This window comes from Delphinus delphis, chromosome 17, assembly GCF_949987515.2.
Source record: "Delphinus delphis chromosome 17, mDelDel1.2, whole genome shotgun sequence".
NCBI classification, from domain to species: domain Eukaryota; kingdom Metazoa; phylum Chordata; class Mammalia; order Artiodactyla; family Delphinidae; genus Delphinus; species Delphinus delphis.
Window position 1 is genome coordinate 1951302 of NC_082699.1, and position 16412 is coordinate 1967713.

The 16412-nt window shown below is 40.9% G+C and overlaps 1 protein-coding gene across 2 annotated transcripts in view; it reads left to right on the plus strand.

The window, feature by feature from the left end:
* SNTG1 (syntrophin gamma 1) overlaps positions 1-16412 on the plus strand; it is a 460317-nt gene that overhangs the window by 292600 nt on the left and 151305 nt on the right. For both annotated transcript variants that reach the window (XM_060035135.2, XM_060035134.2), the window contains 3 exons: positions 9885-9942; positions 10760-10803; positions 10897-10938. In XM_060035135.2, the coding sequence (XP_059891118.1) occupies positions 9885-9942; positions 10760-10803; positions 10897-10938 (144 nt within the window). The remainder of the gene's footprint in view (positions 1-9884; positions 9943-10759; positions 10804-10896; positions 10939-16412) is intronic.

The window sequence follows — 16412 nt, forward strand, 5'->3', positions numbered from 1 at the left end:
TTGTAAGAATTACCATATAATCACCTTAAAGTAAGCTGCCATCTTGACTCCGTGAGACTTTAATTTTTCTTCTGTGTCTCTTAAAATGCAATACCATCCATTCGCATATTATTAAATCATACCTCCGGTCCTTGTCATTAAAAGAATTACCTTTTAGAGAAAGAGTGTTTTGAATATTATTACTAGAAAAATGTTTTGTGGAGTATTTTTCAAAAGACTCAGCTTTTCTTCCCTAAACAATAAGTTATCCACGTCCCTCGGGGAAATGTTTGTGATCAAAGGTGATTTCCATCTGGAATCTTTAACTTTGCAGCAATCAAAGTGAAAGTATAAGTACTATTTCCATTAAAATCTTATCATTTATAAACAATAGTTGCTAATATTTATTAACTGCTCTTGAAGTGCCAGATTCTGAGCTAAATACTTTCTATTGTTTCCTCTGGTCTTTAGTGTCCAGAAAGTGGGTAACTGTTGCTGGACCTCTACAGACAGTGGTTAAGTATTAAGAGGTTAAGTAATTTACCTGTTTGTTGTAAGCGGCAGAGCTGGGCCGCAACCCCCATCAAAGCTGATGACAGAGTCCTTATTCCCAATAAATACGCTCTATAGCTGTAAAACCTGCACTGAATTATCTCTACGCTCTCTCTTTGGAAACACAAATAATGTTTCCTCTCTAAGTTATTCACATTCTGGTTTATTTGAAACTGAAATAAATGGATTGAAATGTCCAGCATCAAGCAAACAATTTCTTAATATCAAGGGTTGGGTATTAATTATACCATATTTACCAAACAAACATATACATCTTCATAGCAGTTGTCATAAATGTCTGTATTTTCATTTATTAGTGATTTCAGGGCAAAAGTCTTTAAATATCAAGTGTTGCTACAAGCACAGGCACATTTGCATTCATTTCCTCATTCTGCCCTGTTCTCATTATTTGAGTCTGATTCTTCTGTTTCCCCCAAAGGTGTGTACAGGGTACATACCTTTGCACCACAGAAATAGGAGGGTAATAAGCAGGTAATAAAGCTTAGCTAGAAGAGTGTGCATTAGTTCCAAGAATCAGGTAAAACCACTGATGAATTATCATTTGAAGGATGATTTTTTAACTTAAACAGCTTATTGAGATGTAATTCACATACCGTACAACCTACCCATTTAGAGTGTGCAATTCAATGACTTTTATTGTATTCACGGATGTGTGCACCCATCACTACAGTCAGTTTTAGGACATTTTCATCCACTGAGGAGAAAACCCATACCGTCAGCATCCGCCTTCTATACCCCATCCCCGGCTCAGGTCTGAGCAACCAGCCGTCTACTTTCCGCCTCTATAGAATTCCCTACTTTGGATTTCCATTTGAAGGCGATCATGACTTATGTGGGAAAGCCAGTAATCTCGCCAGAGCTAGACTCAGTGATTTTGGCAGATAAGCGTGGCATTCAAATGTACAAGGGTATTTGTCCATGTTCTTTCGGATGATATTCCTGTAGGTGCCTCTCCCACACCTGTTGACTGGGCTCTAAACCTTAATTACTGTCTGTTATTGTCTGTTCGTTAAGTATTTTCCATTCTCTAAATGGATATGTAATGTTGGGGTCTGTGTATCCTTTTCTTTCCAAAGCCCAGAATATGATTGATTGATTGTAATGAAAATATTGAATTGAAAGGATTTATTTGGCAAGATTCCCAGCATTATAAAAACATTCTGGGTTTGATTTAGTGGAATTTCAGAGTTGTACTGGCAAAATCGTTGGATAGAGTCATGCACAAAATGCTTTAGATGGGACTTTATATCCTTGTTCCTAGCTAGCTATAAAATTAATTATGCTTTGTAGAAAGGCTATCTCAAAACTGAGTGGTGTGTGTTTTAATATTTTCTGGGATGCACTCTAGAATGTCACCTCACTTTTTCTAATCTCATTTTACCCTGGATCAACAGAGCTCAAGTAATTCATTTATTCTCTAAACCGTGGCCTCAAGCCATACACCCTGGCGGGCCTCAGGATAGGTCAAGGAGAAGATAGTAAAGGAAACCTGCCCTGACGTCAGGCCCTTTACATGCTAGAGGAAAAGCAGACATTGACCAGAGTGTCATGTAGAGAAACGTAAGCCCCAGCCATGATCCAGTGCTATAGAAGTAATCACTGCAGGTAAGGAGAAGCTGAGGAAGGAGCCCTTAGGCTGAACTCCTGGATGTGGCCAGAGTGTATACGAGGTTAAAAGTAAAGGTAAACCGCTCTCCAGGCAGAGGGGACCGTGTATGTAGATGTCCTTGTCAGAATGACGAGGGTCCAGGATAAAGCTTCAGGGGATGCTGAGGGCACATAACAGGATGCTAAGGGACTTGGCTTTTATTCTGCGTGTAACATGAAGCCTGTCACCTATCTTGAACAGGATGAGTCACATTATTTGATTTCTGTCTGGAAAACTTGGAATATCCCCAATTAGGTTCAGAGCTAAATCTAATTTACTTTAATAGAGCTGGACTGCTCCCCCATTTTATTCAATAAATGAAGGCACTGTGGTTTTATGTTCCAATTTTATCCCCTGAGTTTTGTCTTAAAATTAGCTCTCTTAATCAATTAATGAAGTGATCTCCTTAAACTAGCTTAAAAATTCTCTCAGAGCTCCAAATGTCTGATTGAAGAAATAAAGTTAAAAAAAAATACCTTTGGATTCAAACCATTCAAATTTCAGGAGAAATTTTACATATAAAAGGAAAATGTTGATAAAATAGGGGCTAGTTGTATCTTATTATTAAAAGGTATTTGTAAGTCTCAGGTGTTGAGGGAAGAATGGGATTGCTGAGTTGACTCTCAGAAAATCGATATCTCTAGACCAACCCTGAGGAGAGGTTTCCCACCATCCCACCATGGTAACCTGCATTAAAAATCTGAGCACTGAGAAAATCTTTAAATTCAGTAGTGCAAGGACAGAAAACTGTGAGAAGCAAAATCAGTTAAAGGAAAATGCTCTGGTAACAACCACCAACCTGGAGTGACATAAACAGCGTTCTTCTCTGCCCCCAAATATCTGAACCATAATATCTGGATGAGTTTGTTTTCTCTTTCTATCATGTAAAACTTCATCAGTGCTTGATTTATATTAGCTAACCAGCATCTTATTCTAAGAAATGGAGATGTATTCTTAATTTTTTTCCCAGTTTCCAAGGATCTCTAGAAACTATCTGCAACCTTGCACGTTTGATTTCATTGTTCACCGTCTTAGTTTCTCCTTAAGATCATGAGCCTTTTAATGCGCTGTTGGATTCTGTTTGCTAGTATTTTGTTGAGGATTTTTGCATCTACGTTCCTCAGTGATATTGGCCTGTAGTTTTCTTTCTTTGTGACATCTTTGTCTGGTTTTGGTATCAGGGTGTTGGTGGCTTCATAGAATGAGTTTGGGAGTGTTCCTCCCTCTGCTATATTTTAGAAGAGTTTGAGAAGGATAGGTGTTAGCTCTTCTCTAAATGTTCGATAGAATTTGCCTGTGAAGCCATCTGGTCCTGGGCTTTTGTTTGTTGGAAGATTTTTAGTCATAGTCTCAATTTCAGTGCTTGTGATTGGTCAGTTTAAATTTTCTATTTCTTCCTGGTTCAGTCTCGGAAGGTTGTGCTTTTCTAAGAATTTTTCCATTTCTTCCAGGTTGTCCATTTTATTGGCATATAGTTGCTTGTAGTAATCTCTCATGATCCTTTGTATTTCTGCAGTGTCAGTTGTTACTTCTCCCTTTTCATTTCTATTCTATTGATTTGAGTCTTCTCCCTTTTTTTCTTGATGAGTCTGGCTAATGGTTTATCAATTTTGTTTATCTTCTCAAAGAACCAGCTTTTAGTTTTATTGATCTTTGCTATCGTTTCCTTCATTTCTTTCTCATTTATTTCTGCTCTGATCTTTATGATTCCTTTCCTTCTGCTAACTTTGGGGGTTTTTTTGTTATTCTTTCTCTAATTGCTTTAGGTGTAAGGTTAGGTTGTTTATCTGAGATGTTTCTTGTTTCTTGAGGTAGGATTGTGTTGCTATAAACTTCCATCTTAGAACTGCTTTTGCTGCATCCCATAGGTTTTGGGTCATCGTGTTTTCATTGTCATTTGTTTCTAGGTATTTTTTGATATCGTCTTTGATTTCATCAGTGATCTCTTGGTTATTTAGTAGTGTATTGTTTAGCCTCCATGTGTTGTTTGTATTTTTTACTGTAATTGATATCTGGTCTCATAGTGTTGTGGTCTGAAAATATACTTGATATGATTTCAGTTGTCTTAAATTTACCAAGGCTTGATTTGTGACCTGAGATATGATCTGTCCTGGAAAATGTTCCAGGAGCACTTGAGAAGAAAGTGTATTCTGTTTTTTTTGGATAGGATGTCCTATAAATATCAATTAAGTCCATCTTGTTTAATGTATCATTTAAATCTTGTGTTTCCTTATTAATTTTCATTTTGGATGATCTGTCCATTGGTGAAAGTGGGGTGTTAAAGTCCCCTACTATGACTGTGTTACTGTCTATTTCCCCTTTTATGGCTGTTAGCATTTGCCTTATGTATTGAGATGTTCCTATGTTGGGTGCATAAATATTTACAATTGTTATATCTTGAATTGATCCCTTGATCATTATGTAGTGTCCTTCTTTGTCTCTTGTAATAGTCTTTATTTTAAAGTCTATTTTGTCTGATATGAGAATTCCTACTCCAGCTTTCTTTTGATTTTCATTTGCATGGAATATCTTTTTCCATCCCCTCACTTTCACTCTGTATGTGTCCCTAGGTCTGAGGTGGGTCTCTTGTAGACAGCATATATATGGTTCTTGTTTTTGTATCCATTCAGCCAATCTATGTCTTTTGATGGGAGCATTTAATCAATTTACATTTAAGGTAACTATCGATATGTATGTTCCTATTACCATCTTCTTCACTGTTATGGGTTTGTTATTGTAGGTCTTTTCTTTCTCTTGTGTTTCCTGCTAGAGAAGTTCCTATAGCATTTGTTGTAAAGCTGGTTTGGTGGTGCTGAATTCTCTTAGCTTTTGCTTATCTGTAAAGGTTTTAATTTCTCCATCTAATCTGAATGAGATCCTTGCTGGGTAGAGTAATCTTGGTTGTAGGTATTTTCCCTTTCATCACTTTAAATATGTCTTGCCACTCCCTTCTGGCTTGCAAAGTTTCTGCTGAAAGATCAGCTGTTAACCTTATGTGGATTCCCTTGTATGTTATTTGTTGTTTTTCCCTTGCTGCTTTTAATATTTTTTGTTTGTATTTAATTTTTGATAGTTTGATTAATATGTGTCTTGGTGTGTTTCTCCTTGGATTTATCCTGGATGGGATTCTCTGTGCTTCCTGGACTTGACTATTTCCTTTCCCATATTAGGGAAGTTTTCAACTATAATCTCTTCAAATATTTTCTCAGTCCCTTTCTTTTTCTCTTCTTCTTCTGGGAACGCTATAATTCAAATGTTGGTGGGTTTAATGTTGTCCCAGGGGTCTCTTAAGACTGTCCTCAATTCTTTTCATTCTTTTTTCTTTATTCTTCTCTACGGTAGTTATTCCCACTATTTTATCTTCCAGGTCACTTATCCGTTTTTCTGCCTCAGTTATTCTGCTATTGATTCCTTCTAGAGAATTTTTAATTTCATTTATTGTGTTGTTCATCATTGTTTGTTTGCTTTTTTGTTCTTCTAGGTCCTTGTTAAATGTTTTTTGTATTTTCTCCATTCTGTTTCCAAGGTTTTGGATTATCTTCACTATCATTACTCTGAATTCTTTTTCAGGTAGACTGCCTATTTCCTCTTCATTTGTTTGGTCTGGTGGGTGTTTACCTTGCTCTTTCATCTGCTGTATGTTTCTCTGTCTTTTTATTTTGCTGAATTTACTGAGTTTGGGGTTTCCTTTTCACAGGCTGCAGGTCCGTAGTTCCCTTTGTTTTTGGTGTCTGCCTCCAGTGGCTAAGGTTGGTTCAGTGGGTTGTGTAGGCTCCTGGTGGAGGGGATTCATGCCTGTGTTCTGGTGGATGAGGCTGGATCTTGTCTTTCTGGTGGGCAGGACCACATCTGGTGGTGTGTTTTGGGGTGTCTGTGACCTTATTATGATTTTAAGCAGCCTCTCTGCTAATGGGACGGGTTGTGTTCCTGTCTTGTCGGTTGTTTGGCACAGGGTGTCAGCACTGTAGCTTGCTGGTTGTTGAGTGGAACTGGGTCTTAGCATTGGGATGGAGATCTCTAGGAGAGCTTTCGCCATTTTATTTTGTGGAGCTGGGAGGTCTCTGGTGGACCAATGTCCTGAACTCGACTCTCCCATCTCAGAGGCACAGGCCTGAGACCCGGCCGTAGCACCAAGACCCTGTCAGCCACGTGGCTCAGAAGAAAAGGGAGAAAAAAAAGAAAGAAAGAGAGAGAGAGAGAGAGGAAGGAAGAGAGAGAGAAAGGAAAAAATAAAATAAAAAGAAATAAAGTTATTAAAATAATTTTAATTATTAAAAATTAAAAAGTAATAAAAGAAAGAAAGAAGAGAACAACCAAACCAAAAAACAAATCCACCAATGATAACAAGCGCTAAAAACTATATTAAAAAAAATCAGACAGAACCCTAGGACAAAGGTAAAAGCAAAGCTATACAGACAAAATCACAGAAAGAAGCATACACACAGACACACTCACAAAAAGTGAAAACTGAAAAAAAAAATATATATATATATATAAAAGGAAGAGAGCAGCCAAATCAATAAAGAAATCTACCAATGATAAGAAGCTCTAAATACTAAACTAAGATAAACATAAAACCAGAAACATATTAGATGCAGAAAGCAAACCCCAAGTCTACAGTTGCTCCCAAAGTCCACCTCCTCAGTTTGGGATGATTCGCTGTCTATTCAGGTATTCCACAGATGCAGGTACATCAGGTTGACTGTCGAGATTTAATCTGCTGCCCCTGAGGCTTCTGGGAGAGATTTCCCTTTCTCTTCTTTGTTCGCACAGCTCCCGGGGTTCAGCTTTGGATTTGGACCCGCCTCTGCGTGTAGGTCCCCGGAGGGCGTCTGTTCTTCGCTCAGACGGGACGGGGTTAAAATAGCCGCTGATTCGGGGGCTCTGGCCGGGGGGAGGGAGGGGCACGGAGTGCGGGGTGAGCCTGCGGCGGCAGAGGCCGGCGTGACGTTGCCCCAGCCTGAGGCGTGCCGTGCATTCTCCTGTGGAAGTTGTCCCTGGGTCCCGGGACCCTGGCAGTGGCGGGCTGCACAGGCTCCCCGGAAGCGGGTGTGGAGCTTCTTGGTGGCGGCAGCAGCAGCCTTAGCGTCTCATGCCCGTCTCTGGGGTCCGCGCTTTTAGCCGCGGCTCGTGCCCGTCTCTGGAGCTCATTTAGGCAGTGCTCTGAATCCCCTCTCCCTGCGCACCCCAAAACAATGGTCTCTTGCCTCTTCGGCAGGTCCAGGCTTTTCCCCGGACTCCCTCCCGGCTAGCCGTGGTGCACTAACCCCCTGCAGGCTGTGTTCACACCGCCAACCCCAGTCCTCTCCCTGGGATCCGACCGAAGCCTGAGGCTCAGCTCCCAGCCCCGCCCGCCCCGGCGGGTGAGCAGACAGGCCTCTCGGGCTGGTGAGTGCTGGTCGGCACCGATCCTCTGTGCGGGCATCTCTCTGCTTTGCCCTCCGCGCCCCTGTTGCTGCGCTCTCCTCTGCGGCTCCGAAGGTTCCCCCCTCCGCCGCCCGCGGTCTCCACCAGTGAAGGGGCTTCTAGTGTGTGGAAACCTTTCCTCCTTCACGGCACCCTCCCAGAGGTGCAGGTCCCGTCCCTATTCTTTTGTCTCTGTTTTTTCTTTTTTCTTTTGCCCTCCCCAGGTATGTGGGGAGTTTCTTGCCTTTTGGGAAGTCTGAGGTCTGCTGCCAGCATTCAGTAGGTGATCTGTAGGAGTTGTTCCACATGTAGATGTATTTCTGGTGTATCTGTGGGGAGGAAGGTGATCTCCACGTCTTACTCCTCTGTGGTCTTGAAGGTCTCCCTCTGCAAAGTACTTTAAAGAATGAACAATTTTACAGGACTTCCCTGGTGGTCCAGTGGTTAAGATTTGCCTTCCAATGCAGGGGGTGTGGGTTCAATCCCTAGTCAGGGAGCTAAGATCCCACATGCCTCGGGGCCCAAAGCACAAAACACAAAACAGAAGCGGTATTGTAACAAATCCAATAAAGACTTTAAAAATGGTCCACATCAAAAAAATCTTTAAAAAATTGTTTAAAAAAAAAAGAATGAACAATTTTAGGTCTGGAAAAGTTTTAGACTTCATTTATTCATTCACTCAACAAACATTTCAAAGCTTAAAAAAGAATGATTATTCCAGGCACTGACATTACATCAATGCAGGAAACAAATAACCAAAATAAATAAATAAATGTGTTGTGCTTGTGGAACTTGCTTTGTGGTTAGGAGAAAGAAAACAAATAATGTATGTAGGAAAGGTGTGAGATTGTAGTAGGTAAGAAGCTAATAAGTATAAGGGGGAAAGATAAAACAGAATGCAGGGGTTGGGAACTTGGGACCCTGGCTGGTAAACATGAAGGGCTTGGATTCTGCTCCGGGTTTACTGTGCTAAGGAAGCACTCCTTCTGTACTGCACCCTCAGTCCCAGTCCTGTGCTTTGATCAGACGAGAGGTTGTCTTGGACAGGATCAGGGCTTGTTATGGACACAAACACAAATGCAAGAGCAGAATCAGAAGCCAAGGAAGCTTATGCCAGAGACCTTCTGCACAAACTTAGTGAGGGTGGGTGGGTGAATGTCAGGTTGGTGGGAAATGGTGAGAACAGGAGATTCAGGGGTGGGTTTGAATTTCACCCTGGGTAAGACAGTTTTCAGTATTTTATTTATCACGTCTCTTCTTAATATCCCAGAAGTAGAAAGGACTACTTGCCAAGAAAAGCTTGAAAGCCACTGCTGTTCTCTACAACTACTGCCTATCTTATATTTAAATATATTGACAACTCAGTGCTAAAAATGGACATTCATGGGAAAAAATGTCTTGTCTAAAATAATTTTTGTCCTTGAAGGAAAAAAGGCTTAGGAGGTTTACTTATTCTGAAGCTACAGAAACCCCGTGGAAATTTAGATTATCTTTTCAACTACCCATGTTAAAAGTGCTGTACTTGTTTTCTACATGAAGTCTTATTCTTTGATGCACTTACTTGAGTTTTCAACTATTGCTTTCAACCTTCTCAAATCTGTTATATAAAAACCATAAGTTTATGCAGTTACTTCAGGGAGTTATTTTATTTCCGTCCACATAAGTTTAGCTTGCTTATTTTTCTTTATTTTTTTCTATCTTATTTGGTCAATTAGACAAAGCACTGTTGCCATATTCTTGTCAGTTTACTGTATTCTGTTAATTGTGTAGTATGCACTTTCACACAGAGAGGAATATAATGACCCTTCCCCATCAGGCATATACACAGTCTGTTTTTTGGTACCAGTTTGTGTATGTAGTTTCTCCAGCCATGCAGCATCCAAAGGGGCCCTTGCTTGGTCCCCAGCATAGAACAACTCAGCCAGATAATGGAAATACATCATTATCTACTGTTTGGAGCCCTAAGTATGAATTTCTACAATGGGCAGCACTGCTACACATTGGAGGAAATGCCTTCTTAAGGGATCACCAATCTTAATTTTAAAAATTGACATTTTCAAAGTCAACTGCTATTAATTATTGCATGTCACAGAGAAATTCTAAACAGATAAGTTTCTTGGGAGGACAATCTATTTGGTAGAAAAATTCCAGGGGTCTATTTTAATTCTATTTGGTGTCTATTCACATGCTGTTCATAACTTGTATAGTTTCCTAACTAAAGGCTGTGTATTTAATTTTTTGAGATTAAAAAGCACGATATATGATTTTCTCTTTTCAGGGGGGAGCGGAACATAACATTCCAGTTGTCATTTCAAAAATCTCCAAGGAGCAAAGAGGTAAAGTGTTAAGAGGGCTGTCCTGTGAGTCCCTGTCACTGAGGAAAAAGACAATAGTTACAATCATAAATTCGTATATGGGACTGACCGGCCAGGGTCCCATGACCAGGCAACAGGTGACGGTTCTGACTGCCGAGTCCAAGTCCTTTACCCGCCCGGCGGGCAGGGAGGGAAGACAGTAGAGCAGGTGGCTGTGTGTGAGCCAGAGACTGCATGACTGCACAGTGTCTCATTAACAAGGAAGCGTAGAAACGCTCTGATGCTTGCAAGTCTCATCAGTTACAGGCAACTCCAGTTATATATATTTTTTTTCAGTTTTCATATGCAATTTAACTCAGCCCTTCATATGAAATTTCATCCAGGAAAAACTCTGAGGATGTAAACCAACTGTTACAATGACCGAAATCACTGAGACAGCCTAGTGTTTAAAAAGAAACGGGGAGCTGGTTCCATTGCTGACGGAGTGAATGTCTAGCTCTAAACGTTTTCATAGATGCCTTAATGCTCTCATAAGAACGTGAGAACATTTAGTCCTCCATCCAGAAGTGTGGCCAATTTCTGGCAACTAAGATCTGAAATGATAGAATGAAATGGAACTATCACAGCATGTGTTCCAATTCAGCTCGTGTTTCAATCATAGGAGTTGAATCGTGATTGTTTTTGCATTTCTATTACCTGTGGATCTTTTAAGATGCTACCCATATAAAACATTTCATTTTTTCCCTTTTATCAGTTTTGACTTTATTTAATTAAACACTCTTTCATCTGTGTGAAGGAAGTAGACGATGCCTAATCAATTGTCCTTCTCCATTCACAGCCGAGCTCTCAGGACTGCTCTTCATTGGGGACGCAATTCTGCAGGTATACACCTTACCATTATTTTCCATGTGCAACCAAAACATAAGGTCAATTCACAATATACCACATGAAGCCGTGTCTCTCTTTCCATTGCAGATAAACGGGATTAATGTGAGGAAATGCAGACATGAAGAAGTGGTGAGTTTTCTTTACTTTTTCCTAATATCATAATTTTCCCCATGTGCAAATGAGGATTTAGGGCATTGCTAAAAACTTTTCATTTTATTCATTAGGAAATATGACGCTGGTCCAGTGTGCTGTCAGACTTTTGGATAATCTCTTACTTGGTATTTGGGTTTTTTTTTTGTATATTAGAAACAGATCAGTGAGTATCACTAAGAAAAAAATGTAATTCAAAGAAATACAGCTGTTTGCTATGTTTTCCAGTTTTTCAGTTAATTCCTACTAGTCCGTGCCCACTAAGTGCATCTCTAGGTGAAATATATCGCTAAATCTTTGCAAATGTTTAGAAGCTTATAAACAAAAAAATTTATGTTTGTAAAATTTCATCTAGTAGCTGGGGCAATGGGAAGAGCATGTAAAGACCGTGTGTGTGTGTGTGTGTGTGTGTGTGTGTGTGTGTGTGTGTGTGTGTGAGAGAGAGAGAGAGAGAGACAGAGAGACAGAGAGACAGAGACGACATTTAGAGACACTTCATCTCAAGGTTCACAGGTTCAGCTCACTAGACAGCTACACAGAAAGATCAGCAGTGTTTACTGTGGTATTTTCTTGGATGTTGGTAATGTGCAGATGTGAAGCCCGGCTTCAGATCCTTTAATTCACTCAGCTTATGTGACCCAGGAATTTGTATGTTAACAACGGGCCCAGCAGTTTCACTGTCAGCGGCCTCTAATCTACACCTTGGGAGAAGCTGGAAGGTTGAGCAGCTTCTGTGGAGCTGAGGGAGGACATAAAAAATGATGCAGAAAAGTGATGCAGGCCGGTGTCAGGCGTTTGGGAAATGTTTTTCACAGCTAATTCAATAACATTCATAGAACCTTCACTGAAGGGGAAAGGAGAGAGGAGAAAAGACGCCTAAAGGTTTGTACTCAAGGGTCAAACAAAATGAAAATACCGTAAACCTTCGGCTTCTCGTGGCTCCAGTTCACTTGGTTTGTGAAGACGTTGCCCTGCTACAATTTGGACAAAACTCTTCTGATATATTTACATATTTCAGGCCTCAAAGAGGCAACTCCGAGCATCTGAAAAGCCCCAGCTCCACAAGCAGAGCTGTTGGAGAGCGTTCTCTGTGGGACAGGCAAGGTGTGTCCATATTCATCGCTCGGTTTTTCTCTCAAAAATCCTACTTGATTTTTGAAAAATCACCCCGTGGTGAACCTCGCATAAAATATACGTACTTCAGATCTCAGGCTTGTGTCAAATAGGTACAGGGAAAAGCAATATTTGAGAACAGAGTTTTAGACAAACGAGAAGCAGCACATCACAGACTACTCGGTTCTGAATATACACAGATTTCAAATACAGCCCTGTAAGCAAAGATATTTTAACTTTAGTCTTTTTTCAAAAGTACAACGTGATTTTAAATTCATTGTCCAGGGAGCAAAAACAAGTGCATTCTCTTCCAAAACCGCACACTGTTCCATGGAGTCCTGTTTGCACTTTGCCCTTCAGAGGCAAGCAGCAAGCTTGCACTTACTGTGATGAGGCTTTGATTAAACAGATCCACGCGGCATGAAAGATGAGAATGCGCTAATCACGCCGCTTCCCAATGGTGTTCCTTCTGTTTCAAAGAGGGATTTAAGATTGTATCACAAATTGCACGTGGCCCTTCACAACAAACTTTTACTCTTTTGAGAGGTTTAACCATAACAGCTTCGAAGTGTAGGTAGTGATATTCTTATTTGCTTCCAATCTTTCACTTTGCAGCAGTGATTAGGTGCTTTTGTCTTCACTGCTAATTATCTAAGCAAACAGACTGACTTACACCTCAGTGGGACTGAGATATTAATTAAATGTTTAAGAAGGGACTTACATGGGCAGAAAAGGTCGCCGCAAGCTCAGAGGTGCGGATGGTTTTAAGTACCATGCTGACGGGCCGCATTCCTCATTCCCAGTCAGGGCCCCCAGAGGCCCAAATTCAGAAAGCAGCCTCGGAAGGTATGACGATAAGCTGTTTGTGCCTGTGACTTTCTCTTATTCGCCTACACTATTCACTGCCATGGTTAGAAGTCTGCAGCATTCGCAGATGTCGTCAAGGGCGTGTAGCCGTAGCTTCTGTGCTGGAGGTAGCCACAGGCTTGATCTGTGTGGCCGGGGATCCCTGCTCCCCGCTTGGGCACTCAGTGGACTGTTGTTAACGGATTCTTTAGCTAAATAACTAGAATTAGGTCATCACAGCATCTGCATCTGTATGTTTCTCATGTCTGGGTGTGCGATCATCAATTCTGGGCTTCACCCACACCACCCCGGCCATTCTTCTTGCTAGAAGATTGCTAAGGAAGAAAAGCTACCAGTTTCCTGACCAAGAAAGATTAGAGCAGGTGCCAGCTTTGAGATCGAAAAAGAGTTTCATCTGTTTTTTGTTTTTATGGTCTTATTGATAGAAAACATTAGATAATTAGAACTGCAAACAACCATCACCCTGATGCTGAATCTGTGACTTTGAACCAAACTCTAAAATTGTGTAATTTTTACAGGAGCAGAATGAATAGCTTTAACTTACATAAGTTAAGTTACATACTTTAACTTATGTAAGTTAAAATGATATATTCGTGCAATGAAAACAAATTTTGATAAAAGGAATAAAAAATGTAGTTTAATAACATTTTAGTTGTTATGATATATGCTTAACTTAATTCAAAATCTCCATTGGAATTTTCTTTTTTAGCTTAGATGAATCAGAAAATAAAATTACAAGAGTTACATTATCTCATCTGAAAATGAGGCATTGTTTTATATATTGGAACCATTTCAGAGATTTTATGAGTCATCAAGGAACATATTCAGGATGCGATTTGGAAACATAAAGCATTTGAGATCTTGGCAAAATGCTTAAACTGTCATTGAGTAACATACCATGTTTCGCCTAACTGCTAACAATTCTCAATTGGTTTTCAGTTTGGAAATAGGTTTTGGGGTCTAATGGATTAAGATTTTCCTCCAGAATTCTGACTGCAGTGAACTCTTTTTCTTTGAATTAACTACCACAGAGGAAAGCCATACATGAAATCACTTGGCTTTTAATATTTCCCACCGGTTTGGGAAGGGTGTTAAATATTGTTTATTGTATCTCTGATTTTAAAAAGTAATAAAATATCTAGAACTTGCCTAATTTACATCCTTAGATTCTCATTAACACCCTTAGGAGTTCCTTCTCTGCTGGACCCACAGGTCTGTCCCCTAATTAGGCTATGCATAGAGACAGCACAGGTGACAAGTTCCTTAACTGCATGCTCTTTACTCCTGGCTACTGATTCCCATCACATCCCTATTTGTTGTCTTACACACACTAAAGACCCGCTTCGCAGCGCCCTCGATAATGAGACAAAGCCAGGCCAGATAAACCCTTCCTTAGTGGAGCACGAGCCAGTTCCCACCCAGAGGAATCGGCAGGGAGGACACACAGCAGAAAGCCCAGGTGGACCCTGTTACAGAGAAGAGGAAGTGACCGGCGGGTAGAGACAGGCGTGTGGACGTCACCACACCCCAGCAAAGACGCTTCCCAGTCACTCTCCTGCCCCGCAGATCAGAGTGAGGAGGGGAAGTGTGTGTCATCCAGGTTCTGCAATTCTCACAGAGCTGACATTTTACTTTCAGAATGATCAGACAGAAAGGCAAGGAGAAGAAAGTGTCTGCGGATGGAAATGTGAACACTAAGTTAGAATTTGTGTTACAGGTATTTTCCAGCTGTCTGATGGTCATAAAGGGCCTGCATTTCTCTGACTCTCATTTTTTATCTGAAAGATGAAGCGTTTGAACTCGATCACTCTTGATGTGTTTGGCAGCCCACTCATGAGAAAGTGCCTGGAAACGTGTGCGTTTTTTCTCTTTTTCAATTTTAATAGACTTTATCTTCTAGAAGCCTTCTAGGTTTACAAAATAATTGTGCAGAAAGTTTTCTCCCCATCTTGTCTCACGCAGAGTATCCCCTCTTACTAAGATCACAGGCTGCTGTCGACATTTCTTACAGTTGGTGAACCCCTACTGATGCATCACTTGTTTTTTTAACATCTTTATTGGAGTATAATTGCTCTACAATGGTGTCTTAGTTTCTGCTGTGTAACAAAGTGAATCAGCTATACGTATACATATATCCCCGTATCCCTTCCCTCTTGCGTCTCCCTTCCACCCTCTCTATCCCACCCCTCTAGGTGGTCACAAAGCACCGAGCTGATCTCCCTGTGCTATGCGGCTGCTTCCCACTAGCTATCGATTTTATGTTTGGTAGTGTATATGAGTCCATGCCACTCTCTCACTTCTTCCCAGCTTATCCTTCCCCCTCCCCATGTCCTTAGGTCCATTCTCTACATCTACGTCTTTATTCCCGTCTTGTCCCTAGCTTCTTCAGAACCATTTTTTTTTTTTTTTAGATTCCATATATGTGTTAGCCTACGGTATTTGTTTTCCTCTTTCTGACTTACTTCACTCTGTATGACAGTCTCTAGGTCCAGCCACCTCACTACAAATAACTCAATTTCGTTTCTTTTTATGGCTGAGTAATATTCCATTGTATATATGTGCCACATCTTCTTTATCCATTCATCTGTTGATGGACACTTAGGTTGCTTCCATGTCCTGGCTATTGTAAATAGTGCTGCAGTGAACACTGTGGTACATGACTCTTTTTGAATTATGGTTTTCTCAGGGTATATGCCCAGTAGTGGGATTGCTGGGTCGTATGGTAATTTTATTTTTAGTTTCCACACCCAGTTTTCCCCATTATTAACATCCCACATTGTTACATTACATTTCTTACAAGGAATAAACCAGTACTGATACATTATTATTAACAAAAGTCTATACTTTATTCAAATTTCTTTAGTTTTTACCTAATACTTCTTTTCCTGTCCCAGGATCACATCTGGGTTACACATCACATGTAATTATGTCTCCTTTGGCTCCTCTGGGCCGTAATAGTTTCTAGGACTTCTTTTTTGATAACTGTTACACTTTTGAGGGGGACTGGTCAGGTATTTTGCAGGCTGAATCTCGATTTGGAATTTTCCGATTTTTTTTGTGATTAGACTGGGCTTATGTGTGTTGGGAGGAAGATGACAGAGGCACAGTGCTGGTCTTACCATGTCTTATCACGTGTACCTGCCGTCATGACTGCATCACCAGCACCTGGATGAGGAAGAGTCTGCCAGGTTTCTTTTTTTTGCAGTACGCGGGCCTCTCACTGTTGTGGCCTCTCCCGTTGCAGAGCACAGGCTCCGGACGCGCAAGCTCTGGATGGGCCCAGCCGCTCCGCGGCACGTGGGATCTTCCCGGACCGGGGCACGAACCCGTGTCCCCTGCATCGGCAGGCAAACTCTCAACCACTGCGCCACCAGGGAAGCCCGTCTGCCAGGTTTCTTACTCTGTGGTTCTTGTTCCCTTTCCATGCTGTGCTCCTTGGAAGGAGCTCCTGCACTTAGAGGGGAATATGCTCT